Source organism: Numenius arquata, chromosome 8 (genome assembly GCF_964106895.1).
Source record: "Numenius arquata chromosome 8, bNumArq3.hap1.1, whole genome shotgun sequence".
Classification (NCBI taxonomy): Eukaryota; Metazoa; Chordata; class Aves; order Charadriiformes; family Scolopacidae; genus Numenius; species Numenius arquata.
Genome location: NC_133583.1, coordinates 10,685,447 through 10,711,201, shown reverse-complemented (window position 1 = coordinate 10,711,201; position 25,755 = coordinate 10,685,447). Strand labels below are relative to the sequence as shown.

Genomic DNA, 25,755 nt, shown 5'->3' with positions numbered 1-25,755 from the left:
GCTCTAGGAAAAACAGCTTTTCGCAAGAAGGGGTTTTCCCAATACTTATCGCTCGCAGCACCTCTCTGAACCTCACTCCTCAGTTCATCGTGCAGCCAGAGGACAAGAGCTATACATGGCAGGTCAAGCTCTGCTCTTCCCATTCTCTGCTGTGATGCCTTTCCAGACCCCGAACTTCCAAACAGTGCTGTTACCTCCAAACTGCAGCTGCGGGAACGTCAGCACTGTGATGGGAAGCTGACATGCAAGGACCTGTCTGACTTGCCCTTCTTTGCTTGTGTGGCCAGCTCAGGACCTTGTTTCAGACCTCTCAAACATGGCTGTATTGATCAGACTAGTTAAATGGCAGGTTTGGAATTAGATCGAGATTGCAAATAGGTTTCCTGATGTGCATCTCCCCCCAGCCTTGCCTTCCAGTCTCTCTGAGGTCCTTCTTGCTGTGGGAGATCCTGTCTTTCTGGCTGGTCTCTTGGTCTCTTGGGGAGCAGCTGCAGTGCGCCACTGCTATTCTTAGCTGTGAAGACAGCGTGCAAGTACCTGGCCCAGCAGAGCTGGAGCTGGTGCACTGCTATCTGCCCAGCAGATCTCAGATAAATTATCCACAAGATCTCGGGAGTGTGTAATTGAGTAGCTCTGCCACAGGCTGTGCTTCCAGCTATGTACACTCTGCTGTGCAGCAGGGCTCAGTAATTGCTTGCTCCCCAGAAACCAAGAGCTTCGGGTTCGTCTCAAGTGATTGTGCCCTCTCCTCTGAGATTTTGGAGGGACTCCTCAGATTCACTTACCAGATTTCATGCTTCCTCCTTTCCTGGTGGGAGGCTGCATACAGCAAACAATTAAACTCTCTTGGCTGTTTTTCCTATTCTAAAGAAGTTTTCCCACCTGGTTTCTGGCACAGTCCATTCCTCTAACAGAGGACTGAAAAGGTCTTCAGATGCTGGGGGGAGGCCTGGGGACATCTTGAGCAGCAACTGGCTTTGTTCAGATCTGGTGTTCATGCCTCAGGAGTGATCTGCTTTCTAACGGCTACCGGACCAAGGATCTCTAAGTCTTCTTCAGCACTAACCAAGTCACAAGCTTGATTCTCCATCAGGCCTTGCCGCTGCCCTGGGATGTGCTAACAGCTACAACAAGCAACAGGGAGATGCCCCTTGTACAGCACGATGTCCACATCTGTGAGGGATTTGGGGCAGGACGTGCCATTGCATCTCACTAACGGGCTTCACAGTTCTGCATGGCCATCTGCTTCTTGCTGGCTCTGTCCTGTCCGGCTCCCGGTGCGCTCCTGCTGCTTGGTCGGCCCCAGCCAGCTTTGCTCTCCCCGTGCTTTCAAAGGAAAGGCTTGGCCTGGGGCCCATCCAGAGCTGCGTGTTGCACCCTGGTCCCCGAGTGTCAAAGCTGCTGGCACAGGCGCCACTGGCAGCCAGCCCGGCAGGTCCCTGGCACCAGCGTGAGCGAAAGGCATGTGGCTGAATGACCTGACTGATCGTGCCGTCTCCCTCTCTCTCTGCCCCAGATCGGCGGACCATTCTCTGCCTGGATCTTCCGTTTCCACAGACTTTGGCAGCTGGCAGATGGTGACAGGGTGTGGCAGTATTCGGGAGCAGGCAATCCTGAGCGCAGACGCCTCTCTCCCTTGCAGCTTCCCGGATGAGTTCCCTAGCACTTGCCTGTAAGTGTCTCAAACACAGGATCTCTCCTTGGGTCTGTCGGCTGGCGGCAAGCGCTGGAACTTTATCACCCTGGCACTTTGGAGGAAGCCTGGGAGCCTGTAACAAGCCATCCTGTCTTCCCTTCTTTAATGCTTTCCGTCCACAAATCAGTCACTGAGTGCTCTTTGCTTATGCTGAACGCAGAAAGAAACCGGCATCTTCTCTGCCTAATGACGGGGAGGGGGCACTTTGCTTTCTGTAGGAAGAAGAAGCTTTTCTTTCTTCCCTGAAGACATTGAATTTGGGCATAATTGAGTGCATTTGAGGATGCGTGCTTGTCAGGGCAGGACTGATAACCCAGATTTTCTTGCTTTTGGATCTTGCTCATCTCTTTCTCCCTGCTGGGGTCAGATCCTTGCTGCAGTAAGAGAGGGGCTTTCCTTCTGTCACCCCGATTTTTGTCTGACCACACGCAGCAGCATTTGCAAGTGCTGCATCTGGCCAGTGCAGAGCAGCAGACGCCCTGCATCCTGCCACATCCTGCCACGTAAAACGGCTGGGAGGCAAATGTTCATCCCCATATAGAAAGCCCCCTCTGTGGAAGCTTGAAAGACGGGAGATGTGCTTTAAGTGCTGTTAGAGGAGAACCTTGGCTTGTGCCTTCAGGCTGCAAACTCTCAATCAAGAAACTGAAATGGCAGATCAGGGGCTGCCGCTAGCTAAGCTGTGCTAGAGTTGTGCTGCCAAACGCTTGCGGTCCCTTGCCGAGATCCCTGCTTTGGAGGCAGAGGGCAAGCGACGTGGAAACCAACATCTCCTGTGAGACGGGCTGGCTGCCCTGGCTCTCCTTCTCATGGGGCTGTGTGCTGTGCTGCCGAGCAGAGCAGCTGCCCCCACGTTGTTATGGTGAAGCTACAAGACCCAGGAATTGGCAGATGAAAAAATTCATGAGAGATGTCGGACATGGCCTGGCGGGGATTTGCTCTCCTCCTTTCATGAGGATGTGCCAAGCTGCTCCTGCGGTTGTTTGGAGATGGGCGAGGGAGCAGAAGGGACTGAAGGATGGGCATCTGAATTAATGACTGCTTTACCGTGCCCTGAACCTGGCTGTGCTTGGTGGCTGCTGATCACCAGCAAGTTGTTGCTGCCCGTGGAGTTGGATCTAATGTCAGAATAGGAAATTGGGTAGAGAAATGTGATTTGAAGTTGAGCTCTGAATCAGCCTGTTCTGAGACTGTAGACTCATGCAGTTTGGAGTCTGGCTGCTTGGGACAGCTGAGTTCAAAGGCAGGGGAAGAGGGGTGGTGCTTCTCCCTCCGGTGCGCAGCAGATGCTGTGAGTGCTTTGCCCTGTTCAGCTCTTCACGGGGGCCGTGGGATGCTCAGGGGCTGGGGACCACTCGACTGTGGGTGCTGGGAGCAGACGCTGTTTGGAAGGGATGAAGAGTTCCCAAGGATGTTGTGTTGAGCTTGACCCAGGGCCTCCAGTCTCTTCTCTACATCAGCTCTGTTTGCTCAGGAGCCCATTGTGGTCTTATCCCAGTTTTTTTGCAGCCCAGCACAGTATGAGTTTTTGGAAAATTAAATTCTATTTAAATTCCCACTTTACATCTCAGCTGGCAGCAGCTCGATGAAGGTACGCTTTTCACAGCCTACTTCTTGTGCTTGTGTGGGGCTTGTCAGGGCTTACTTCGAGCTGGGGCTTTGACAGCCTCCTCTCATCCTGCACCCCGAGCGGGCAGGCTGTAGGAAGTGTAGCGGGGCAGGGTGCCATGGATTTGGCAAGGAAGCGCGACCTGCCTCCCTGGCTGAACTGCTCAGAGCGAAATGGTGCAGCCGGTCCGCAGGGCTCGGCGTTGGGCAGTGGCTACTGGCTTGACTTCTTGGATTGTCTCACTCCGTGAAAGAAACCTACACATTTAGATACAAAATGTGCCCTGTGAAGGGGTGCGTGAGGCAGAAGACACGGGACGTAACTGCTGCACGCCCTCGCTTACCTCTGCGTGTGACATCTAAGATCACTGCACTCGGGTGCAAGTAACTCCCCCTTTCATGTCGCTTATTTTTAATGCTAGCAGGTTTGCGAGTTCCACGTCCTAATTAGGTTGCCAAAAAAGCATCTTTTTAATGTGTTTAGATATGTTGCCTTTTTTCCTTCACCCTCTGGCTTCTCTTTATTATCAGACACTGTAAACAGCGGCCTGGTTGGCTGCCTCGGCACCGCTTGCTGTTTATAGGCCTCCCACCATATCCTCTTGCTGCTGTTTCCGGACCGAAGCTGTTGGCTGTGGGTGGTTAACACTTCCATTCAAATGAGCTGTGCCAATTTATAGCCAGCCCAGGCGCTGGAGAGATTAAAGAGAATTTTTGATGGAGAAGGTTCGCGCTGTGCCCTTGAAGTGACCTTTGAGGAACGTCTTATTCTCTCTGGGAATCACCAGCACATTGCAGTGAGGACCGATTCAGGCAGGAGCGCTTGGAACAGCTGCCTCTGGACCTTAGTCTTGCTTTCCCCTGCTCCCTGGGTGGAAATACTGCCTTCCCTCTGCTGTCTTCCCCCCCCCTCCCTGCCCCTAACCAGGTGTGTGGATCAGCTGGAGAGGAGAGCAGGTCCTGGGGGAGGCCGTGCCCTACTCTGCAGGCAGCCCTCCAGCTCGCACAGAGCAGCCGTGCCGGGGAGCAGAAGTAAAACGCCGCTCGGCTCTTCTCTTTCCACGCCTGGAGCGCTCCTTGGGGCTTTCGTCACCTTGTCTGCCCCCTCTCGTTCCCCCCCCTTCCCCAAAGCTGTCTGTGCTGGCACAAGCATGAGAGACTGGGGCCCGTGGAAGCGGGGGACGGTCGCAAATAGGTTGGAAGTGACTGTCCAGGCACGGCACGTGTGGCCAGGCTTCATCTGGGAACGCTGTACGAGGAGGGGAGGGAGCTGGCGCAGGGGCTGACGTCAACCAGCGCCCGCTTGGCGAAAGCAGCACTTTCTGTAGGAACCGTGGCCTCGTAAGCAGCGTGGCGGTGTGAGAAACCGGGGGGTTTGGTGAAGGAGGAGACCCAGGGGAGAGCAGGAGGCTGGGACTGCGAGAGGCTCCATGGGAGAGGGGTGGGTTTCATTGGCTTGGGCAAGGAGGCAGCGGCACCAGCTGCTGTAGCCGGAGCCTTTTGGGGCTGGCGCTGCCTCGGCCACTGGAGCCAGCTGAGCACCGTAGCCCTGCTGGTGCTGTGGGCAGAGCGTGTGCCCGCTGCTGCCAGACTCGCTGCAGTCGCTGACCTCCCCTTGTTCTCTCCTAGGCTGGTGTCCGCGAGCGACCGTGAGTCCCGGCTGGAAGAAGTGCGTTCCGCCTTTCTGGCCAGCTACAGCCGGACCATCGGCCTGAAGGCCGTGCCCCCCAGTCCCTCGGGGGCCATCGGTGGCCTCCTCGAGCAGTTTGTGCGAGGCGTGGGACTGAGAGGCAGCAGCACGCTCTGAGCACGATGCTCCTGGACCGCTGGCTGGAGAACCGGGACCTTGCAGGTCCCCCTGGCCGAGCCGGGACCCCCTTCCCAGTGCGGGCACCTGCAGCACCCACTGTCCGTCACCGTCCACCCCTGCCTGGGGCTGGGGGAGCGCGGGGGGGGGGGGGCTCCGACGAGTCTCTGCAGTAAAGACACCCGAGCTGTGCCCTCTCCTGCCTCCTGTCTGGGCTGTGGCGGGGGGAGGCGGGCAGCGGGGCCGGGGGGCGGCGGCGCGGAGGAGCCGGGCGGCGGGAGCCGCTCCGCCGGGGGCGCCGCTCGCTATAAATAGTCCGGCCCACGCTCCGGGAACGGCGGCACCGAAATAGCACCGAGCCGGGACCGGGAGCCGGGAGGGAGCCCCCGGCGGGGCGGGAGTCGGGGCTGAGCATCCGCCGCAGCGGGCTGGGGAGCGGAGCGGAGCCCACATCCCCGGCGGGAGGTCCCGGTGGGGCTGAGCCTCCGCCAGGCCGGGACGCGGTCCCGGGGCTGAGCCCCTGCCGGGCCGGGACGCGGTCCCGGGGCTGAGCCGGGCCGGGCCTGAGCCCCCGCCGGGCCGGGACGCGGTCCCGGGGCTGAGCCCACGCCGCCCGAGGCCGGTCCCCAGGGTCGGGCCGGTCCCCGGTGCCGCGCCCCGCGGTGCCCGGGGCGGCGCTGCCGGCGGGGCAGGGGCTGTCGTGCCCGTGCCCGTGCCGTGCCGTGCCCGCCCCCGGGCGCGCCCGCCTCGGCGGCGCGGGAGGAGGCGGCGCGGAGCAGCGGCGGCGCCCGGGCGGGGATGGCGTCTCCGGGAGCGCTGGAGCCGGCGGCCGGCAGCGTGCCGGGAACCAAGGTGGAGCTCACCGTGTCCTGCCGGTGAGCCGGGAGCGGGGCGGGGGAGCTGGCGGGGACCGGCGCCCGGGCACGGGTGGGTGCGAAACGCGCCGGGATGCTCCGCGGGGTGCCGGTGTCCCGCAGCAGCCGGTGGCCACCAGTTAGTCCCCGGCCGCCGGGGGGAGTGGGCTGCGGGTCCCCGTCCCGCCTTGGGCACCGCTCAGTGCCACGGCGTGTTCCCAACGCCCCTCTGCCCGGCTGCCACCCGCGAGGAGAGGTCCCGTCCCCTCCGCGGGGTCCCGGGGGACGCTGGCCCCGGGCACGGCTCCGCGGCGCGGCTGCCTGGAGGGACCCACCGCCCTTACCCGGGGCTGGGGCGCAGGACGGCCCCGCTCGGGGTGATGCTGGCGGGGCGCGGGGTGCCGGTGCCGGCTGCAGGCAGGCTGCCCGGCTCTGCCCGGTTCCCTGAGCCCCGTGGGAAGCAGCAGGACCAGGAGTGGGACAGCCGGTGGTCCATCACGGGACGGGGGCTGCGGAAGAGGTGCTGCTCGGTGCCCCCGTCTCCGGCGGGGTCCGAGGGGCGAGCGGCGACTGCCGAACCAGTCTGTCGGTGACTAAATATAGCCCGGTAGAGGCACCGCTGCCCTCGCTGCCCGCAGCTCGGGGGTCCTGCCCGCAGGGACCGGCAGCAGTGGTCTCCTAGGCAGCAGCATCCCCCATGCTGCGGGTGGTCAGGGAAACCCTGCGGCCAGCCCTACAGAGCCCCCTTCCCGGCTGGGCAGCACTGGCATGTCCCTAAGCCCTGCAAACTCCAGTCTGGACCAGGGGCTGTGGTGCCTCTTCCCTGTGGCTGAGCCCCTACCCTCCCTGCCAACCCCTCTGGGCAGCGGGCAGAGGGGCAGCAGGGGTGTGGGGCCTGGAAACTCTGGCAAAGGGCAGGGGTTTGCCCCTGGACATGGCCCAGGGCAGGGGCAAGCTTTGGCTTTGCAGCTTCCCAAGAGCTCAGCCCCATCCAGGACTGCTGGGGGAGTCCTGGGGTCCCTCCACGGTGCCCCCGTCCCTGTGTGCAGGGGCCAGGGGAACCAGCTGAGCCCCACAGCCCCTGGCCATGCCCCAGCTCACCCTTTGTGGCCACCCCCAGGGGTGCGGGAAGGATCCCAGTGGAGCCAGTTGCAGCCCCCGGCACTTTCCGGTGTCACACCGAGCAAAGGACAACGATCAATCGCTCTGCCGGTGGCTGCATCGGGGGTGCAGAGCTGGTCTTTCTTCTCACTTCTGTGCCCCGCCATTAGCTGCGCTCCCGCTGCCGGGGTGCGGCGGGCACTCAGCCGGTGCCGGCAGCACAGGGGAAGGTTTCATCCTCTAAATGGGTTCCCTGTCATGTTCAATCATTGTCAGCGTTGGAGATGCTGCTCCTCGCTCACCCTGCTGTCCCACTGAACCCCAGGGTGGGAGCCAGCACATCGGCCCAGGGTGCTGGCATGGCTTTCTGGCATGGTGCTGTCCCATGGTTGGGGGGGAGGACATGGGGACCCACTGCGGAGCTGGGTGAGTGGCACACAGGGTGGCTCACACCTGCATCCGTCCCCCCAGGAACCTGCTGGACATGGACACCTTCTCCAAGTCTGACCCAGGTGGGTGGCAGGAGCAGGCAGGGGTCATGGCATGGCACAGCACAGCATGGCACGGCAGCCCAGCTCTGCTCCTATCTCCGCAGTGGTGGTCCTCTTCGTGCAGGGCTCGGGGAGCAGCGAGTGGAAGGAGGTGAGCGTGGCTCCTCTTGCCGGGTCCCTGAGGATGTTCCCAGCCCTGTGCTGGGGGTGCTGCTACCTCCAGTGCCCCCACTCCTGGCTAATCCCTGGCTGAGTTAAACGGCCCCATATGGCCACCCGTGTCCACGCTAATGATCCCTCTGTGTCCACGCTAATGATCTGGCCCCGCCAGCACCACTAATCTCCCTGCCGGGATTAGCGCCAGGGCAGCTGCAATGGGGAGGGGTCCCAGCAGGGGGGGGGGGAGGGGCGCCCTCACCCTTCTTTCCGCAGTTTGGGCGCACGGAGGTGATTGACAACACCCTGAACCCTGACTTCGTCCGCAAGTTTGTCCTCGACTACTACTTTGAGGAGAAGCAAAACCTCCGCTTTGACGTGTGAGTGGGGCAGACGGGGAAGGGCTCGGCCCCGGCTCAGGGTGGAACAAAGCACCGAGTCAGTAATAAATAATGATAATAAATAAGGATAATAAATATTGATAATAAATAAGGATAGGGAGGCAAAAAGCACAGATGGGTGGGGAAGCAGGGCTGTGTGCTGAGGCACCCCCATGGGCACTGGCTCAGGGCGCTGCTCTCCCATCACCAGCTACAACGTGGACTCCAAGAGCTGCTCCGTTTTAAAGCAGGTGAGCGCAGCCCGTGTTGGGGGGGCACACGGTGGTGCCCCGGTGTGATGCCATAGTGGGGCACCCCAAGGCCGTGCCCTGTGTGGGTGCTGTCAGGAGGGACAGGTGCCACCGGCCTCAGGGGGCTCTAACCTGCTCTCCATCTCTCCATGCCCCACGGGTACTGGCAGAAGGTAGGTGCTGGCCGTGCACCAACCCCATGGGGACAGGACGCACCACGGGGGTGGCTTTCAGGGTGCCAGATGGGTGTGGGGTGGCCCGAGAGGTGCAGGATTGGTTCAGGGCAAGTGAGGTGGCCTTGCGGGGGGCACAAGGAGGGTCCAGGGCTGTGGGATGGCCCAGGTGGCAAAGGATGGGTCCAGAGCATGTAGAGTGGGCACCTGGGGTCATCCTGGGGGTGCAAGTTGGGTCCTGAGTGGGGGCCTCTTGGAGCACAGGGTGGGTCCAGGGTACTTGGTGTGGCCCCAGGGCAGGGTGGCGGTAGGTCCCATGGGTGCACTGGGAGGGGGAGGGGGAGGGGGGGGGAGGGGGGGGGAGGGGGGAGGGTCTGTGGCAGGAGCCCACAGGGTCTCACGACGCTGTGCTTGGGGTGCAGGACTTCCTGGGGCAGGCGTTTGTGGCGCTGGGGGAGGTGATCGGGTCCCAGCGGGGCCGCCTGGAGAGACCCCTCACGTGAGTCATGCCCTGTGGCAGGGTGAGGGGGGGTTCTGCATCGTGTCCCCAGCCACCCGCCCCACAGGACCCTGTCCCTGCATGTCCCCTGCTAAGGACACTAGCCACGCTAACAAGTGCTAGCTGTGGGGCACAAGCCCCAACCCTGAGCCCATCTCATCCCCCTGTCCCATCCTCCATGTCCCCAAGCTGACCTGGCACCTCTGCTCCCAGGGGAGTCCCAGGGAAGCGGTGTGGGACCATCCTGCTGCTGGCCGAGGAACTGAGCAACTGCCGGGTGAGTGCCCGTGTCCTGGTGGCAGCGAGGCAGGGGCTGCATGTCCCCCTCCAGCACAGACGGCAGCTGGGGCTGGGGACAAGGAGGCAGCTGGCAGTAACAGTTCACATCCACAGGACATCATCACAATGCAGCTATGCGCCAACAAGCTGGACAAGAAGGACTTCTTTGGAAAATCTGACCCCTTCCTCGTCTTCTACCGCAGCAACGAGGACGGCACGTGAGCGTGGGGGCCTGGTGGGGTGGGCAGGGTGCCGGTGTCACCGTACAGTGCACCCCGACCCTGCCCTGTCCCCGTAGCTTCACCATCTGCCACAAGACGGAGGTGGTGAAGAACACACTCAACCCCGTGTGGCAGCCCTTCACCATCCCCGTGCGCGCCCTCTGCAACGGCGACTACGACCGGTATGGAGATAGGGACCAGGGTAGCACGGTGGGGATGGTGACACAGCTGGCTGGCCATGGGGCCAGAGCATCTCCTTCATGGGTTTCACCCTGCAGTGGCAGGCAGCTCAGAATTGCGTCATTATTGGGTTTTTTACCCTCTTTTGCAATCCAAATTACATAAAGGCATCCCCCTCCTTTCCAGGGGCCCTGCCATGACCCAAATTTCCCGCTTCCCTCCTGGCAGAGATGCCAGCGGCTGGCAGGCAGGGGGCTCACTGCTGGGACGCTGTGGGGCTGGATGTCCCCAGACCAGGGGGGTCGGGGGGGGGCCATGCCAGCCAGGCTGGCAGCTCACCCTCTGCCTGCATTCACTCCCAGGACAGTGAAGATAGACGTGTACGACTGGGACCGGGATGGGAGGTGAGGCTGTGTCCATGCGGTGGAAGGGGACATCAGGGTGCCACCGCCGCTTACCGGGGTGCTCCTCACCGGGGCGCCTGGGCATGGCAACCACATGGTCCTCCCGCAGCCATGACTTCATCGGGGAGTTTGCCACCAGCTACCGGGAGCTCTCCCGAGCACAGAGCCAGTTCACAGTGTACGAGGTAGGGCAGAGAGCCAGGGCGGGGGGCCGGGGGACACCCCGCACTGGAGACAACCCACCCCTGCACCCACAGGTGCTAAACCCCAGGAAGAAATGCAAGAAGAAGAAATATGTGAACTCCGGCACCGTGAGTGGCGCTGGGGCACTCCTGGGGCTCCTGCCCACAGGAGGCCAGGTCTGACCCCCTCCCTGTTCCCACCAAGGAGGGGGGGTCTGGGTCTGACCCCCCCATGCCCACAGGTGACGCTGCTCTCCTTCTCCGTTGAGTCCGAGTTCACTTTTGTTGACTACATCCGGGGCGGGTGAGTAGGGGACCAGGTGCCCCCAGCTCCCTGAGACCCCCACAGACAAGGGTCTTGGGGTGAGGACGGAGGTGACAGTGCAGGTGCAGCCTGGGGGTGAAGAGCGGGTGGTGGGGCTGGGGAGGGAGCACAGGACGGTGGCCCTGGGCTGTGGGGTGGTGGTTGGGGAAGCAGAGTCCCAGGTGATTGGTCCTGGGGTGGAGAGGACACGCCACAACATGGGGCTGGAAGATGGCATCCCCGTGCCACGGCGCCGGCAGCCTCCCTCGCTCTCCCCCCAAGGACGCAGTTGAATTTCACCGTGGCCATCGACTTTACGGCCTCCAACGGTGAGTGCAGCCGGTGCAGGGAGGGAGTCCTGTTGGCCCAGCTCTGGGGCCAGCCATGGGGCAGGTACCAACGGACGCTGTGCCACAGGGATGCCGTCACAGCCCACCTCGCTGCACTACGCGAGCCCCTACCAGCTGAGCGCCTACGCCCTGGCGCTGAAGGCGGTGGGGGAGATCATTCAGGACTACGACAGCGACAAGCTCTTCCCCGCCTACGGCTTCGGTGCCAAAGTCCCGCCTGACGGCAAGATCTCCCACCAGTTCCCCCTGGTGCGCCACGGGGTTGGGGGAACACCCTGCCATGGGGCAGGGCTGAGAGTGTTCCCAGATCTCCTGGCTGTGGGGCAGGGCTGGCCGTGGGGTGCCCACAGCAGCTCAGTGGGGAGGGGAAGAACACTGGCTGCATCCTGCCTCAGCATCCCGCAGCTGTGGGGGGACACTGTGAGCCGTGCTCCCCTTCCAAGTGCCCATCCCTGTCCCCCAGAACAACAACGCCGACAACCCCAGCTGCGCTGGCATTGAGGGTGTGCTGGAGTCCTACCTCCAGAGCCTGCGCACCGTCCAGCTCTACGGTCCCACCAACTTCGCCCCCGTCATCAATCAGGTGGCTGGGTGAGCACCAGAGGACTCTGTCCCCTTTGCCACCCCCAAATGCCACCAGTCCCACAGTGAGGATGGCTGCCCCACACCAGTGGGGCTGCTGCAGTGACCCCATCCCTTGTCCCCATAGGACGGCTGCGCAGGTGACTGACGGCTCGCAGTACCATGTCCTCCTCATCATCACTGATGGTGTCATCTCCGACATGCTGCAGACCAAGGAGGCCATCGTCACCGTGAGTGCACCCTCATTGCCGTGAGTTCACCCCAGGCTGGGTACTGTCCTTGCTGCCACCCTCCCTCTGCTCCACAGGCTTCCGCCTTGCCCATGTCCATCATCATCGTGGGAGTGGGTCCGGCTGAGTTTGAGGGTGAGTTGGGGCTTGGGGACACCAGGGAAGGGGGATGGAAACAGCATTCCTTCCTCTGGGATGCAAAAGGTGGCCCAGAGGAAGGGACGGTGTTTCCATCCCCGGTGGCTTAGTGACACTGTCACCCACAGCTATGGAGGAGCTGGATGGTGATGAGGTGCGGTTGTCCTCCCGTGGACGCTATGCCGAGAGGGACATTGTGCAGGTAACGCCACCATTGAGCCCAGTCCTGCCACGGGCGAGCAATGCTCAGCCCCTCGCTGACCCCCGCAGCTGCAGGGTTGTTTCCAACCGGGCTGCAAACTTCTTTCCCCTCGGAAGTTCGTGCCGTTTCGGGATTATGTGGACGACTCAGGAAACCAGGTGCTGAGCATGGCCCGCCTGGCCAAGGACGTGCTGGCCGAGATCCCTGAGCAGCTACTCTCCTACATGAAGACCCGCGACATCAAGCCTCGCCAGGCAGACCCCCAGTAGCTCCTCCGTGGGCCGTGGGGACGGCCGGTGGGGCGAGAACACGTCACTCCTCTTCAGTGGGGCTGGGCTGTAGAGATGTGGCCCCACCAAGGGCGATGCACCCCTGCTGTGGCCAGTGGATGCGGCTGGGACCCTCCTGGCAGCGAGACCTCGGGGCTGGACATCCCTGGCTGCCACCTCCTCCTGCCTGACTGGTGGCGATGCCCCGCCACAGTGGGGCTGGCTCAGACTGTACCGTCCTGTGGCAGCGCGGGCAGGGATGGGGGGGGCACAGGCTGTGGGGCGGCCATGGTGCGTCCCCCCCGAGGGAGGGCAGCCTGGAGGGGGCTGACCCTGGGGTTGGGTGCATGCCGGGGGTCCCAGCCCCGCCACCTCCTTGGGGGCAGGGGGCCCTCACCCCCCCCGCTCCTGCCTGCACCCCATTCCTGCCTGCGGCCCCGCTCTGCTGCCCCACAGCTGGGGGGTGCCGGGGTGCCGGGGCGGCTGGGCGGGAGGGCAGGCGGGTTCTGTACCGTGTTACCGACTGTAAATAAACTGCTCCGACCGGGCCTCCTGCCGTGATGGGGCTGGGGAGGACCGGGGGGAGTCGGGGCGGGGCCGCCGGGCGGGGCCTGTGATTCGCGGCGGCAGATTCGCCTCAGCCGGCGCGGCGCGGCCCGGCCCCCGCCGGCCCTTCCCGGGGCCTTCCTGAGGCCTCCCCGCTTCCTCTGCCGCCGTGCCCGCCGCCATCTCCCCAGCTCCCCGCCGCCGCTTCCCCCGCCCGCCCCGGCCGTGCCGAAAGTGCGGTTGCTAAGGGCGGCGCGGCGCTTTTTACCCAGCGGCCGCCCCGCGCCAGGCGCCGCCGCAGCCTCCATTGTTGCGGCCCGGCCCGGGCCCGCCGCCGCCGCCGCCCATGGAGCCGCCGCCCGCGCCCGCCCGTTGAGCGCAGCCCCGGGGCCGGTGAGCGCGGCCGGAGGGAGGGAGGGGAGGGCGGGTTGCCGGGGCCGGGGCCTGGGCCTGGGCCTGGGGAGGGGGCGGCGGGGCGGGGGGCCCGGCCTGTCCTGGCGTTAACCCCCCCCTCGGCCCCCCTCAGCCCCGCCATGGGCGTAGACTTCGACGTGAAGACCTTCTGCCACAACCTGCGGGCCACCAAACCCCCCTACGAGTGCCCGGTGGGCACCTGCCGCAAGATCTACAAGAGCTACAGCGGGATCGAGTACCACCTCTACCACTATGACCACGACAACCCACCCCCGCCCCAGCACACCCCCTTGCGCAAGCACAAGAAGAAGGGGCGGCAGGCCCGCGCCGCCAACAAGCAGTCGCCCAGCCCCTCCGAGACCTCCCAGTCGCCGGGCCGAGAGGTGATGACCTACGCCCAGGCCCAGCGCATGGTGGAGGTGGACCTGCACGGCCGCGTCCATCGCATCAGCATCTTTGATAACCTCGACGTGGTCTCCGAGGACGAGGAGGTGCCCGAGGAGGTGCCCGAGAACGGGAGCAATAAGGAGAACACGGAGACCCAGAGCGTCCCGCCCAAATCCGGCAAGCACAAGAACAAGGAGAAGCGCAAGGACTCCAACCACCATCACCACAATGCCTCGGCCGGCACCACCCCCAAGCTCCCCGAGGTGGTGTACCGGGAGCTGGAGCAGGACACTCCTGACGCCCCACCTCGCCCCACCTCGTACTACAGGTATTGTCCGTAGCCGGGGCGTGAGGAGGCTCCCAGGCAGCTCTAGCTCGTGCCCTGTGTCTGGAGGCAGAATTGGCCCCGCTTCTGTGCAGGCAGTTTGTCTGTGGCTTGTGGAGATGGCCTTTATCTGCCTCTCCCGGGTCCCACGGAGCTGGCTCTTGCATGACTTCAGGCTCTCCGAGCTCTGTCTGGCATTGCACCCCAGTTTTGAGGGGTCTTGTGCTTTCAGAGCACTTGTCACTGCTTAGGTCATTGCTGGCAGTTGGATTGCCTCTCTCTTTCCTTGCTGGGATGGCAGGTACAGTTATAACAAGAAACAAACGTGTCCTGCCTTCTCTGTCACTCTTCAGAGGTGTGCTGGGGTAGCTCTAGAGCCTCCCAGCACCAAGGTGTACCCATAAAGATGTGTCTGTTTGCGGGCTTATTGTGTCTTGGTTGTCCTATGTTTTTCCCATGCGTGATTTGGCAACTACAGTAGCCCAAAGTAATACCTTGAGCAGAGAGTTAATACTGAACCAAAGTAAGAGTTGTGTGGCCACCCCTGCCATCCTAGTTGCCACGCGCCCTGGGAAACTGGCACCACATTCCAGGGACAGGTTAATGACATTATGTTATGTGAGGGTGTTGGAAAAGAAGTGTCCCCCTGAGTTGTCCGCAGTGCTGCTCACTGAGGTGGCTGGGGGTGGTTGTCATCAGTCGCTGGAGCAGTAGCCTTGAGGTTCTGGCTCTTTTCTCTCTAAATAACATTCCCTCACCCACAACTGGGAGTGAAAGAGAAGAGGCCGCAGACACCCTCATCAGAATTAATGAAATGTGTTGCCTCCATGCCTGGTTGCTGTGAGTCTTAGGTGTGAGGCTGCTGTCTCCAGAGCATTTAGCACCTGCTTGGTGGCTCATTCAGGCTCCCATCTTGCGCTGATGGGTCTCCAAGGCCTTGCCCATTAGACAAGTGTTATTTAGTCTGTGTTGTGCCCAGTGCTCTGTGGTGCCACTGTGCTGCTCAGGGTGCAGCAGCACCTCCTGCTTCTGCATGTTCCTGCCTTGTCCAGTTTTTTATTTTGACTTAGAGCCTGGCTGTAGCTTTTAAATGTTCCCTCAGCCTTGGCATGTGGGAGTTAAGGTTCAGCAGGTCCAAGCCCTCACCAGCCGTATCCTCACCCTCACGTGCTGTCCTTCCAGGTACATCGAGAAGTCAGCAGAGGAGCTGGATGAGGAGGTGGAGTACGACATGGACGAGGAAGATTACATCTGGCTGGACATCATGAATGAGCGGCGGAAGACTGAAGGCGTGAGCCCCATTCCCCAGGAGATCTTTGAGTATCTGATGGACAGGCTGGAGAAGGAATCCTACTTCGAGAGTCACAACAAGGGGGATCCGAACGCCTTGGTGGACGAGGATGCCGTCTGTTGCATCTGCAACGACGGGGAGTGCCAGAACAGCAACGTCATCCTCTTCTGCGACATGTGCAACCTGGCTGTGCATCAGGAGTGCTATGGGGTGCCCTACATCCCGGAGGGACAGTGGCTCTGCCGACGGTGCCTGCAGTCACCCTCGCGAGCCGTGGACTGTGCCCTCTGCCCGAACAAGGGGGGGGCCTTCAAGCAGACGGACGATGGGCGCTGGGCACACGTGGTCTGTGCCCTCTGGATCCCAGAGGTGTGCTTTGCCAACACTGTCTTCCTGGAGCCCATTGATAGCATTGAGCACATCCCGCCCGCCCGTTGGAAGCTGACCTGTTACATTTGCAAGCAGCGTGGCTCCGGGGCTTGCATCCAGTGTCACAAAGCCAACTGCTACACTGCCTTCCATGTCACCTGCGCCCAGCAGGCCGGGCTGTACATGAAGATGGAGCCTGTCCGGGAGACGGGGGCCAACGGTACCTCGTTTAGTGTGCGCAAAACGGCCTACTGCGACATCCACACGCCGCCGGGCTCCGTGCGCAGGCTTCCTGCCCTCTCCCACAGCGAGGGGGAAGAGGAGGACGAGGAGGAGGAGGAGGAGGGGAAAGGCTGGAGCTCCGAGAAAGTAAAAAAAGCAAAGGCCAAGTCTAGGATCAAGATGAAGAAGGCACGGAAGATCCTGGCAGAGAAACGAGCCGCGGCGCCAGTGGTTTCCGTGCCCTGCATCCCCCCGCACAGGTACGACCTGCCACCTTCCCTCAGCTGTGGAGAAACTTCTCCCTTTCCCCATGCCTTCTGTCCCCCTTTTCATGCGGGCGTTATCTTTTTCCTCTCCTTAGCTTTTTGCACAGGTACTTTTTGCTTCACTCTCGCAGAGGGCTGTTGGTGGCTTCCTCTGGGAGTCCTGCAGAGAGGCAGAGCGATGCACTGCCCCGCAAAGGTGTCTGGGCCCTCAGCGGGGCAGGAAATAGTTGCTGTTAGTTTAACGGCAGAGAATGAACTTGCCCGGACGCGTCAGGAAGCAGCTGTGGGTTCCCAGCGCTCCTTTCCTGTTGTGCTGACCTCAGGCACTGGAGTAAACAGGGGAGAGAGGAGGGGGCTGCTCTCCTTTCTACTGAGGTTTGTTTTCTCCTTGGGGCTGCGCTGGGAAAAAGAGGGAAGTGTGGGAGCGATTCAGGCCTGGGAAATGAGCTAACCCCAGGGGTTGTTTTGGCTCTGGAGCAGAGAGGTCTTGTATGGGGATCCCTGTGCCCTGCTGAGCGCAGCTCATCCCTCCCAGCAACCGCTTACCCCTTGCTGGGCTTCCTCAGTGCTTTCTGCCAGTCGCAGGCAGCAGCTCTGCCTCGGTGCTGCCTGTCAGAGCGGGAAGCCTCTGCACAGCTGCCTGCAAGGGGTGGCTGGAGAGGACCAAGGGACACAGCTGTCATGAGGTTGGCTTCACAGCATGAGGGCAGCATAGGTGCTGTCAGGCAGATACTCGAGGCCTTACCAGGGGTTGTCCCAACTCTTGAGGGCTCACGGGAAGGTGCAAACGCCTGGTAGTTAAGGTATAATTGCTGTGTGTCTCACTCTGGTCTGATCATTGGGCTGGCATGCAAGTCCTGAAACAACAGCATCTCAGAGCCTTGCCTAAATTTGTCAGTGTAGTTAGTTCATAACTCTGTGTGTCCTCGGCAGCATGCAAAAGCACATAGAAGCATCTTGAGATGGTTTTGGATCTTGCTGTCACCCTGCAGCAGGCATCACACAGTCAAAACGCAGGTTGGGCATGGAAGCGTTTGCCTTTGTGGTTGTCAGCCACCGCCGCTGACTGCTGAGCAGATGTGACACAGCTGTGACAGGGCAGGGACGTGGGACTGCTGCTTCCCTGCAGACCCTCGAGACCATCAGGGCTCCTGTGTGGTTGGAGGGGACCACGCAGAAGCCATGGGTTTTGCTCTCTGGGCAGTGTTCTGGTGACTTGTGGAGGCAGATCTCTGCTACACGGTTGCTGGCTTTTTGCCACAGTCTGTCTGTGTCCCAACCTTATGTTATTGCTCACTCGGGGCTTGCTCTGTAGCCGGAGCCTCTTTTCTCATGTGCAGACGCGTTGGCAGGCAGTTTGTAGGCTCTTGCTGCTATCATTGTGCTTGCAGTGAAACCCACACTGAGCTAGAAGCTGTTAACCTCTCCCCAGGCCTTCCTGTTGGGATTAATTATTCTTCAAGGGCTGTTGCCAGAATGCCAAATGTCTTCCTGTGGGAGCTGTGCTTGGCCGGCGGTGGCATATGAGGCTGCTCTCTCCAGCCTCTTCAGCTGAGGCTGATGCAGGTCGGGTCATCCCCTGTGAAGAGCTGTCCCTGTGAAGCCTAGAGATGCTGGGGATTCGTCCCTTTGGCTCCCTGCTAGCAGGGCATCTCTGTCCGGCCTTGCTGAATGAGCCTGTCACAGCCCCTTCAGGCTTCCTGAAGTTATAGAGAGTAGGAAAACCTCTTCTGTGATGTTTTGGGCTGTTTAGGGTAGTCCTTCGTTAGCTCACGTAGGAGCTCTGTGTTCATGCCTCCTGTTCTCTCATCGAGCTTTGCCAGGTTTGGTTGAGTTTTGGGCTCCTTGGGGCTCAAGTTTGTCTGGTAACATTTGGCCAGGGCCTTTGTCACTGTGGGTGGCCCTCAGCCGGGTAAATAATGGGTTTGGGATAGCCAAATGCTCGCGATCTTGGGGACTGTGGGAGCTGTTAAAGGTCCAGTCCCTGATGTGGCTGTGTTGCACCCTGTCCTGGTGCAGCCTGCCCCAGGCTTTTGCCTGAAATTTGGCAGGAGGTAGAAAGGAAAAGTCTGTTTTGGAAAGGCCAGGTTGGATGTTTCCAGGCACCCTCTGTCTTGGCTGTCTCAGGGGTGCTGCTGCCCTGCGTGACTTGGTGTTACAAAAATTCCTGCCATGGGAAAGGGTGTTCTCCACCTGAGGAGCTGCTCTCAAGTGGCCTTGCTCCCCCCAGCCAGGTTTTCCCCTGCAGCAGCCAGGCTCACCTTGTTGATGGGTTTTGTGGTTCCTCTCCCTTCTCCAGGCTCAGTAAGATTACAAACCGTTTAACCATCCAGAGGAAGAGCCAGTTCATGCAGAGGCTGCATAGCTACTGGACTCTGAAGAGGCAGTCCCGCAATGGTGTCCCTCTGCTCCGCCGCCTTCAGACACACTTGCAGTCACAAAGAAACTGTGACCAGGTAAGGGCTGCTCATTGGGGTGCTGGGGGTTATCCAGGGTGCACACATGGGTGCTTCCTGTGCCTTCGGAGCTGTGGGCTCAAAGCCTTTGCTGCAGGCGGTGCCTGCAGGTGCAGAAGGGGAGGGCCATGGGTACAAGCTCCCGGGTGAGGTTAGGGCAGCCCCAGCTGCTTTTGCTGCTTCACCTTCTCCTCTGCTCTCAGCGTTCAGAGATCTGCCAGGCAGCCACGCTGTTGGCAGCCTGCCACAGGAAGGGAATCCTGCCGTCTCATGCTGCCGTGCATAAGTTAGCTCCTTCCTCATGCCTGTGTTTAGCCGGTGGCAACGGCAAACCTGTTAGAAATGGCTCTAGTCTGAGGCTGCTGTGTCAGCAAGTGTTGAGAGAGATGGCCGGAGATCTCCAGAAACAGTCTGGAAGGAACCAAGACCTCGCTTCCAGTTTCTGAAACCACTCCAGGAACACTCCCTGTGCGTGCTGCTTCCAGCCCACTGTCTGCCTCAGCCCTTAGTCAGTGCTTCACAGATGTGAAGTCTCTGGTGCCAGAGAGGAAGAAGTTTCTTTTGGCTCCCTGTCCGAGCTCTAAATCTTTCTTTCTGAGCCCTTTGAAGACTGTGACTGGGCAGGGGTTTCTCCTGCCTTTGCCCCCTCTCATTTTAATTTGCTGGAGAAGAGTTGAGGCTGCTTCTGCTCATCTTTGGCTATGGCAGAGCGAAAGTCGGCATTTTTTGGTGCTCCAGAAGTGAAAGCAACCAGAGCCGTGTTCCCTTTTTGCCCTGTTGCCCTTTGCTGGAGCTCTGAGCAGCAACACAAATCCTGCTGTTGTTGATCTGTGCTCTTGGGCAGCTGCAGGCAGAAGGTCGTGTTAGGAAGAGTATTTCCAGAGGCTTAGGAAGTCCACCTCCTGGCATCCTGAGGGCTTGGTGACCGAGGAGCAGGTATTCAGCTCTGGCCATGGGTGGGACTGTTTCTGAGTCACCCGCCTAGGTTACAATAAGGGAACCGGGACTTCTGTGCCAGTGAAGAGCCCTGGCACATGGTCAGGAAGGTGGAGATGGGAACACATCTCCTGTCAGCTCATGGTCTCTGATGTTCCCGCAGAGAGACACTGAGGATAAGAACTGGGCCCTGAAGGAGCAGCTGAAGTCATGGCAGCGCCTCCGCCATGACCTAGAGCGTGCACGCTTGCTGGTGGAGCTGATACGCAAGCGGGAGAAGCTCAAGAGAGAGACGGTAACGATTGTTTGTCCCTCCTTGGGGAGCTGCTGGGGTGGGCATGAGCATGGGCTCTTTGGAGTGCTGTAGGGCATGTGCCACGGTCCCCTCGGCCGTGCTGCACCCTGTCCTAGCGGCTCTGAGCAAAGGTGGCTGCTCTGCAAGGCTGAGGTGGGACATGCAGGTGCTGGAGCTGGTGTTACACCTTCGCTCCCCCCAGAGATGGGGGGTGAGGTGCAGCCCCTCGCACAAGGAGAGGTGTCACTGCCCTGCAGGATTGCACCGCTGCTCCCTGGGGACTGTCCCAGCCGCCTGGCTGCTGGGCAGGGGGCTCAGCCCCACTCTGTTACTCTGTTTCAGATCAAAGTGCAGCAGGTGGCACTGGAAATGCAGCTGACCCCCTTCCTCATCCTCCTCCGCAAGACGCTCGAGCAGCTGCAGGAGAAAGACACAGGCAACATCTTCAGCGAGCCGGTCCCTCTGTCTGAGGTAACAGAAATCTACGAAGTAAGAACCCCCTCCCCCAGATTTCTACTTCACTCAAACTTGTCCCTTGCTCATGCCAGGGGCTGCCCAGGGTGTTCTCCAGTCCGGAGTTCCCCTGGGCAGCCTGGTGCTAGCTCACGCATCCCAGCACCACTCACCCGAGGGGGGTGTGCATCGATGCCCCTCCTGGGTGAGCTGAATGCAGAACAGCTGAGCTGGTGGCAGCCAGGAGCACAGCACTTGCTCTTCCTCTGTGTGTGTTGCTGGTGACTCCCCAGTGTCTGCAAGTGGCTGCGAATTCCTGCTGGGAAAGGCAGAATGCCAGTCCTTAGCAGGCAGCCCACTCTTACCTGTCCTCTCATGAAGGCCTCTGCTAGATGACAGAGCAAGCACGGCACAGAAAAGGGTTTGACCCGAGACTGTCACTGCTAGGGGCAAGGGAAATGATTCCTGAGACCATTATCAAGTACCTGCCTGGGGAGGTGGGAAAAGGTCACGCTGGCTCTGCAGGGCTCTGGCAGCAGGTCAGCACAGAGGTGTTTCAGCAGAGTTTGGGGAGGAAGGCTGTGTGGTCCCACCTGCAGCCCTTGCTGCCGCCTGGATGGTTCTGTTTTACCTGTCTGCATTTACCCTCACTCCCAGGGGCTGCACTTGTGGCTTCCTCCCCTGGGGAATGCCGTGTAGTGTTCTGGATCCCAGCTGGCTGCAGACGGGAGGAGAGGACAGGATGCTGGCATGTGCGCTGGAGCCTTAAAAACGCTTCAGAGAGCGTATCTGCTCTAACATGTTGAGTACAGCACATGGGCTCTCTAGTCCGGAGGCGTTACTATTCCTCAAGCTGCAAAAGCAGACAGCATTCCCCGATGTGCATTTGGGCAGAACACAGGGAGCGATACCTAATTCCTCTAACAACTGTTTTCTTGGAGCAGGTAGTGCTAACTGATGGCTCCCGGGTTCTTAGCTCTGGCTCTTTCCTCACGCAGGTCCCCGACTACCTGGATCACATCAAGAAGCCGATGGATTTTCAGACAATGAAACAAAACCTGGAAGCCTATCGCTATCTTAATTTCGACGACTTTGAGGAGGATTTCAACCTCATTATCAACAACTGTTTGAAATACAATGCCAAAGACACAATCTTCTACCGGGCAGCCATCCGTTTGCGGGAGCAGGGAGGCGCCGTCCTCCGGCAGGCTCGCCGGCAGGCGGAGAAGATGGGCATTGACTTTGAGACAGGCATGCACTTCCCCCATTGTGTAACGGTGGAAGAGGCTCAGGTCCAAGACATCGAGGACGGTGGGTACTCATGCCCTGTCCCGGGGTACAAGGGCTACTTAGAGGTAAAGCCTGGGCAGAGTCGGGGCACCTGGGGGGCCGTTGGAGCTGCCTCCCACGGGAGGTTCACTTGGACACCTGGGCTGTGTCTGGCCACTCCCTGGAGAGGGCTCCTTCTCCAGGTCTTTTAGGGTAACTTGCCATATTCACAGGTGTTTGGTACCATGTCAGCTACTTTCCCTCCTATGGGGAACCTGGATTGCCCCATGTCCTTTCACATAGAGGAGCTCCAAAGAGTTCCTGATTTCTTTCATCCATCTGCTCCCCTTTGCTCCCCCAGAAGACGTGCGGCTGCTGCTCTCGGAGAATCAGAAGCACCTGCCCTTGGAGGAGCAGCTGAAGATCCTGCTGGAGCGGCTGGATGAGGTAAACGCTGGCAAGCAGAGCATAGGACGGTCCCGCCGGGCCAAGATGATCAAGAAGGAAATCACAGTCCTACGGCGGAAACTCGCTCACCCGCGGGACCTGGGCCGAGATGGGCTGGAGCGGCACAGCTCCTCTGCCAGGGGAGTCCTGCAGTCACACAATCCCTGTGAGAAGGACCTGCAGACAGACAGCGCTGCAGAAGAGAGCAGCAGCCAGGAGACTGGCAAAGGTACTGGTCCCTTCAGAATACTTCCAGTTTTGGGGAGTGGTGGAGAAACTGCCTCTAAGTACGCTTGGCTGGGGGAGAGGCTGCCCTGCCAGCTGCCTCTGGAGGCAGGAGGGCAATATGGGCAGCTCCACACAGCTTCACTTTTTGCTTCTCCTTAAAAGCAGGGCAGGTGGCCTCTTGGGGGAACAGTCCTTTATCTCCTGTTCCCCTGCAGGTGTCCCTCGTTTCCCATAGTGCTTCCTGTAGGGGCGGGTGCAGAGTACAATGTCTGTGCCTCCTGGCATGCCCACCTGAGGATGGTGCTCTGCTGTGTAGTTTGTAGTGAGCCGTGCCTGCCAAGCAGGTGGGTTTGGCAGCTGAAGGAGGCCACCTCCTGCATCAGGACCAGCCACAGCCTCTGGGGAGGGTCTGCAGGTTGCCAGTGTTCCCAGCTGCAGTCAGCGTTCACCTGATGAGCTCACCTCCCATGCGGCCGAGGAACTGGATGTCGTTCCAGAGACTGAGACTGAGAGTCGCAGCTGTGTGATGCGGGGCATGAGATGGATTGTTTCCTCCTGCCAGGCCCTGCCAGCTCTGCCACGCTGCTTGGTTTCTCTAGGGGCATTATGGAACAGGCTGCCTTCAGTGCCCCTTTCTGCTTGGGGGCACAGGAGGGAGTTGCAGCAGCACTGACTGCCGAGCTCCAGACGCCCTCCTGGGGCTGGGAGCTGAACACAGGCCAGCCGCCAGCTCCCTGCTTTCCTGGACAGACATGCTGAGCTGGGCTCCATGGGGAGCACAGCCAAAGCTCCAGCCAGAGCTGCGGTTTGCCACCTCTGCATCCCAGTTCTGCCCCACTAAGCACTGGGAAAAGCTGGCTTTTCTGCAAGAAGTGAGTGTTTCAGGGCCTTTGTCTTTCAAGGGTGCAGTGGAGCTTCTCAGCTGCTGCGTGTCATGGGAAGGGATTATTCCTGCTCGCTTCCTATTCTTGACTTCTGTCTCTTTGAGATTGCTGCCTGGGAGAAAGGAGGGCATCCCGTGGTGGTGGAGTGTTCTTTGTCCCCATCTAGCTTTTACTGTCAGCAGACCGGATAATTTGACACTGAAGGCACAGGCGTGGCAAAGCTCGGGATGGAGGATCTTCTGATACAACATTCCTAAGAAATGAAGCTGTTGCTCGCTGCTACTGCTGTGTGGTCCCTGCTGGGTCCTGTGGGCTGCAGCCGATGCCTTCTCTCTCTTCCAGGTCTGGGTCCCAATTCTTCTTCTACTCCAGCACACGAAGTTGGCAGGAGGACCTCAGTGCTCTTCTCCAAGAAGAACCCTAAAACTGCAGGCCCTCCAAAACGTCCAGGACGCCCCCCGAAGAATCGAGACAGCCAGATCACTCCCGGGCACGGGAACAGCCCCATCGGGCCCCCCCAGCTCCCGATAATGGGGTCCTCCCAGCGGCAGAGGAAGCGGGGGCGAAGCCCGCGCCCCAGCTCCAGCTCAGACAGTGACAGCGATAAGTCCACCGAAGATGCTCCTATGGGTGGGTGTTGTAGCTCTCCCTGTGCAGCTGGGCAGCCATGGCCCTGTCAGGAGCACGTGGTGGGGTCCCTCATGGTTGTAACGCTCTTCTGGTGGGGTGTTTTGCAGACCTGCCAGCAAACGGTTTCAGCAGCGGGAACCAGCCAGTGAAGAAGAGCTTCCTGGTGTACCGCAACGACTGCAATCTTCCCCGAAGCAGCTCCGACTCGGAGTCCAGCAGCAGCAGCAGCAGCAGCGCCGCCTCAGACCGTACCAGGTACCATCTCCAGCGCAGCTCCGATGGCACTGGTGCTGCCAGGGTGGCAGTGGGTGGCTCTCTTCCGGATAAGGAGTATGTTTTGACAGTACCTATCTCATTCACCCTCCTGCAGCCTGGCTGCTGTTAGCTAAACACTAGAAAGCTGTGGGGTTTGTGCCTTTATTAATGTAGAACCTAAAGCTGTGAGTGTGCAGCAAAGGGCTAGTAGGGAGCATGAACTGGGGCATTCCCTCCTGGCACAGTGGCTGCTCCGGCACCGGCCCTTCTAGCAGGTTCCTCCCTGCGGCTCCGATTTGGAGCAGTGCATGGCTTCTGATTCCTCCCAGCTGAAACTGGGTGAGGGTCTGGCCATCTCTCCAGCAGAAGCACTGTCCCACCTTTCTCCCTGGTGCCTCTGCTGAGTCCTTCCTGCTGCCAAGGCCGGCGGTTGGAGCCCACGAGCCCTGGTGTCCTGCCAGGCTGGCTGTCTCAAAAGTGGTTTCTGGAAGCTTAACGTGGCTCCTACTGACAGCTCTCCTCCCTCTCTCTGCAGCACGACGCCCTCCAAGCAGGGCAGAGGGAAGCCCTCCTTCTCCCGAGTGAACTTCCCGGAGGACAGCAGCGAGGACACATCGGGGACGGAGAACGAGTCCTACTCCGTGGGCACGGGGCGAGGCGTGGGACACGGCAGTAAGTACTGCGGCCGTGCAGCTGCGAGCCCAGCTGGTGCTGTCACCTGGGGGGGGGGGCAGAGCTGACTCCCCCCCCTCCCCTCTCCTCTGGCAGTGGTGCGCAAGGGCATGGGACGCAGCACGGGGTGGCTCTCCGAGGATGAGGATTCCTCCCTGGATGCCCTGGACCTGGTGTGGGCCAAGTGCCGGGGGTACCCCTCCTACCCGGCACTGGTGAGTACTGACAGCCACGCGCTGTGCTGGGGCTTCCAAAACCCACGTCCCATCCACCCCAGAGGAGCACTTGGGGGTCCCCCTTCCTCTCTCAGCCCCCTCCCCTGCTCTTCCGGTAGATCATTGACCCCAAGATGCCGCGGGAAGGCATGTTCCACCACGGCGTCCCCATCCCCGTGCCCCCCTTGGAGGTGCTGAAGCTGGGGGAGCAGATGACTCAGGAAGCACGCGAGCACCTCTACCTTGTCCTCTTCTTCGACAACAAGCGCACTTGGTAAGGCCGGGGCACCGGGGGCTTGGCGGGGGGGGGGGCGGGGTTTGTCCAGAGACGATTGTAACCCTCAAACGAGGTGGCCCCCCTCTCCCCGCAGGCAGTGGTTACCCCGGACGAAGCTGGTGCCTCTGGGGGTGAACCAGGACCTGGACAAGGAGAAGATGCTGGAGGGCCGCAAGTCCAACATCCGCAAGTCGGTGCAGATCGCCTACCACCGCGCCATGCAGCACCGCAACAAGGTGCAGGGCGAGCAGAGCAGCGACTCCAGCGAGAGCGACTGAGCCGGCCGCCGCTCCCCTGCCGAATCTCAGGGCAAACGGGGCTCGGGGAACGACCCCATCCCCCGTGCAGCTGGTCTGCACCCACCGGGGACGGGAGGCACCGGGAGGCGGGTAGCGGGAGGGGAAGGGGGGGGGGGGGGGGGGGGGCGGCCAGGCCCTCACCGTCCCGGTGCCTGCTCTCCTTGGGGCGGTTCCCCCTCCCACCTCACCCTCCCCGTGCTGCCCCGCCCAGCCCCCCGGCCGGTGCCCCTCCCCCCCCCCGCCCACGCGCTCGGACGTTGTT

At 60.8% G+C, this 25,755-nt stretch overlaps 3 protein-coding genes across 14 annotated transcripts in view; all 3 read left to right on the top strand.

The window, feature by feature from the left end:
* The window catches only part of MTMR14 (myotubularin related protein 14), a 34,030-nt gene extending 28,722 nt beyond the window's left edge, over positions 1–5,308 (top strand). For 3 of the 4 annotated variants that reach the window (XM_074152819.1, XM_074152822.1, XM_074152821.1), the window contains 2 exons: positions 1,517–1,672; positions 4,934–5,308. In XM_074152819.1, coding sequence (XP_074008920.1) covers positions 1,517–1,672; positions 4,934–5,111 — 334 coding nt within the window. In that variant the 3' untranslated portion in view covers positions 5,112–5,308. The remainder of the gene's footprint in view (positions 1–1,516; positions 1,673–4,933) is intronic. The other variant, XM_074152820.1, reaches the window with a different exon arrangement.
* A 601-nt stretch (positions 5,309–5,909) lies between these two features.
* CPNE9 (copine family member 9) lies at positions 5,910–12,357 on the top strand. Of its 2 annotated transcripts, XM_074152824.1 has the most exons (21): positions 5,910–5,986; positions 7,538–7,578; positions 7,662–7,708; positions 7,990–8,093; positions 8,305–8,344; positions 8,515–8,517; positions 8,940–9,016; positions 9,230–9,293; positions 9,410–9,513; positions 9,594–9,698; positions 10,059–10,100; positions 10,210–10,285; positions 10,358–10,411; positions 10,525–10,586; positions 10,869–10,915; positions 11,004–11,185; positions 11,400–11,527; positions 11,646–11,748; positions 11,826–11,883; positions 12,015–12,088; positions 12,205–12,357. In XM_074152824.1, the coding sequence occupies exons 1-21, from the start codon at positions 5,910–5,912 to the stop codon at positions 12,355–12,357; spliced, it is 1,641 nt and encodes a 546-aa protein (XP_074008925.1). The 2 variants fall into 2 exon arrangements, with proteins under 2 accessions (XP_074008925.1, XP_074008924.1); XM_074152823.1 differs by lacking the exon at positions 8,515–8,517 and having other exon boundaries at positions 10,210–10,411.
* Positions 12,358–13,436: 1,079 nt separating this feature from the next.
* Positions 13,437–25,472, top strand: BRPF1 (bromodomain and PHD finger containing 1). Of its 8 annotated transcripts, none has more exons than XM_074152812.1 (13): positions 13,437–14,032; positions 15,212–16,171; positions 18,477–18,639; positions 19,733–19,864; positions 20,207–20,335; positions 21,316–21,628; positions 21,951–22,262; positions 23,488–23,775; positions 23,883–24,030; positions 24,566–24,702; positions 24,799–24,917; positions 25,037–25,191; positions 25,289–25,472. In XM_074152812.1, exons 1-13 carry the CDS (start codon positions 13,437–13,439, stop codon positions 25,470–25,472), a joined length of 3,636 nt encoding a protein of 1,211 aa, XP_074008913.1. The 8 variants fall into 8 exon arrangements, with proteins under 8 accessions (XP_074008913.1, XP_074008912.1, XP_074008911.1 ...); XM_074152811.1 differs by having other exon boundaries at positions 21,948–22,262; XM_074152810.1 differs by having other exon boundaries at positions 20,207–20,353.
* Positions 25,473–25,755: the final 283 nt, after the last annotated feature.

Bases quoted from the DNA above. Each gene is read 5' to 3' on its own strand.
- BRPF1 (XM_074152809.1), top strand. From the start codon at position 13,437: ATGGGCGTAGACTTCGACGTGAAGACCTTCTGCCACAACCTGCGGGCC. The intron at 21,629-21,947 runs GTGGGTACTCAT...TTGCTCCCCCAG, and splicing joins GGTCCAAGACATCGAGGACG to AAGACGTGCGGCTGCTGCTC. The intron at 24,703-24,798 runs GTAAGTACTGCG...CTCCTCTGGCAG, and splicing joins GCGAGGCGTGGGACACGGCA to TGGTGCGCAAGGGCATGGGA.
- CPNE9 (XM_074152823.1), top strand. From the start codon at position 5,910: ATGGCGTCTCCGGGAGCGCTGGAGCCGGCGGCCGGCAGCGTGCCGGGA. The intron at 10,412-10,524 runs GTGAGTGGCGCT...CCATGCCCACAG, and splicing joins AATATGTGAACTCCGGCACC to GTGACGCTGCTCTCCTTCTC. The intron at 11,528-11,645 runs GTGAGCACCAGA...TTGTCCCCATAG, and splicing joins GTCATCAATCAGGTGGCTGG to GACGGCTGCGCAGGTGACTG.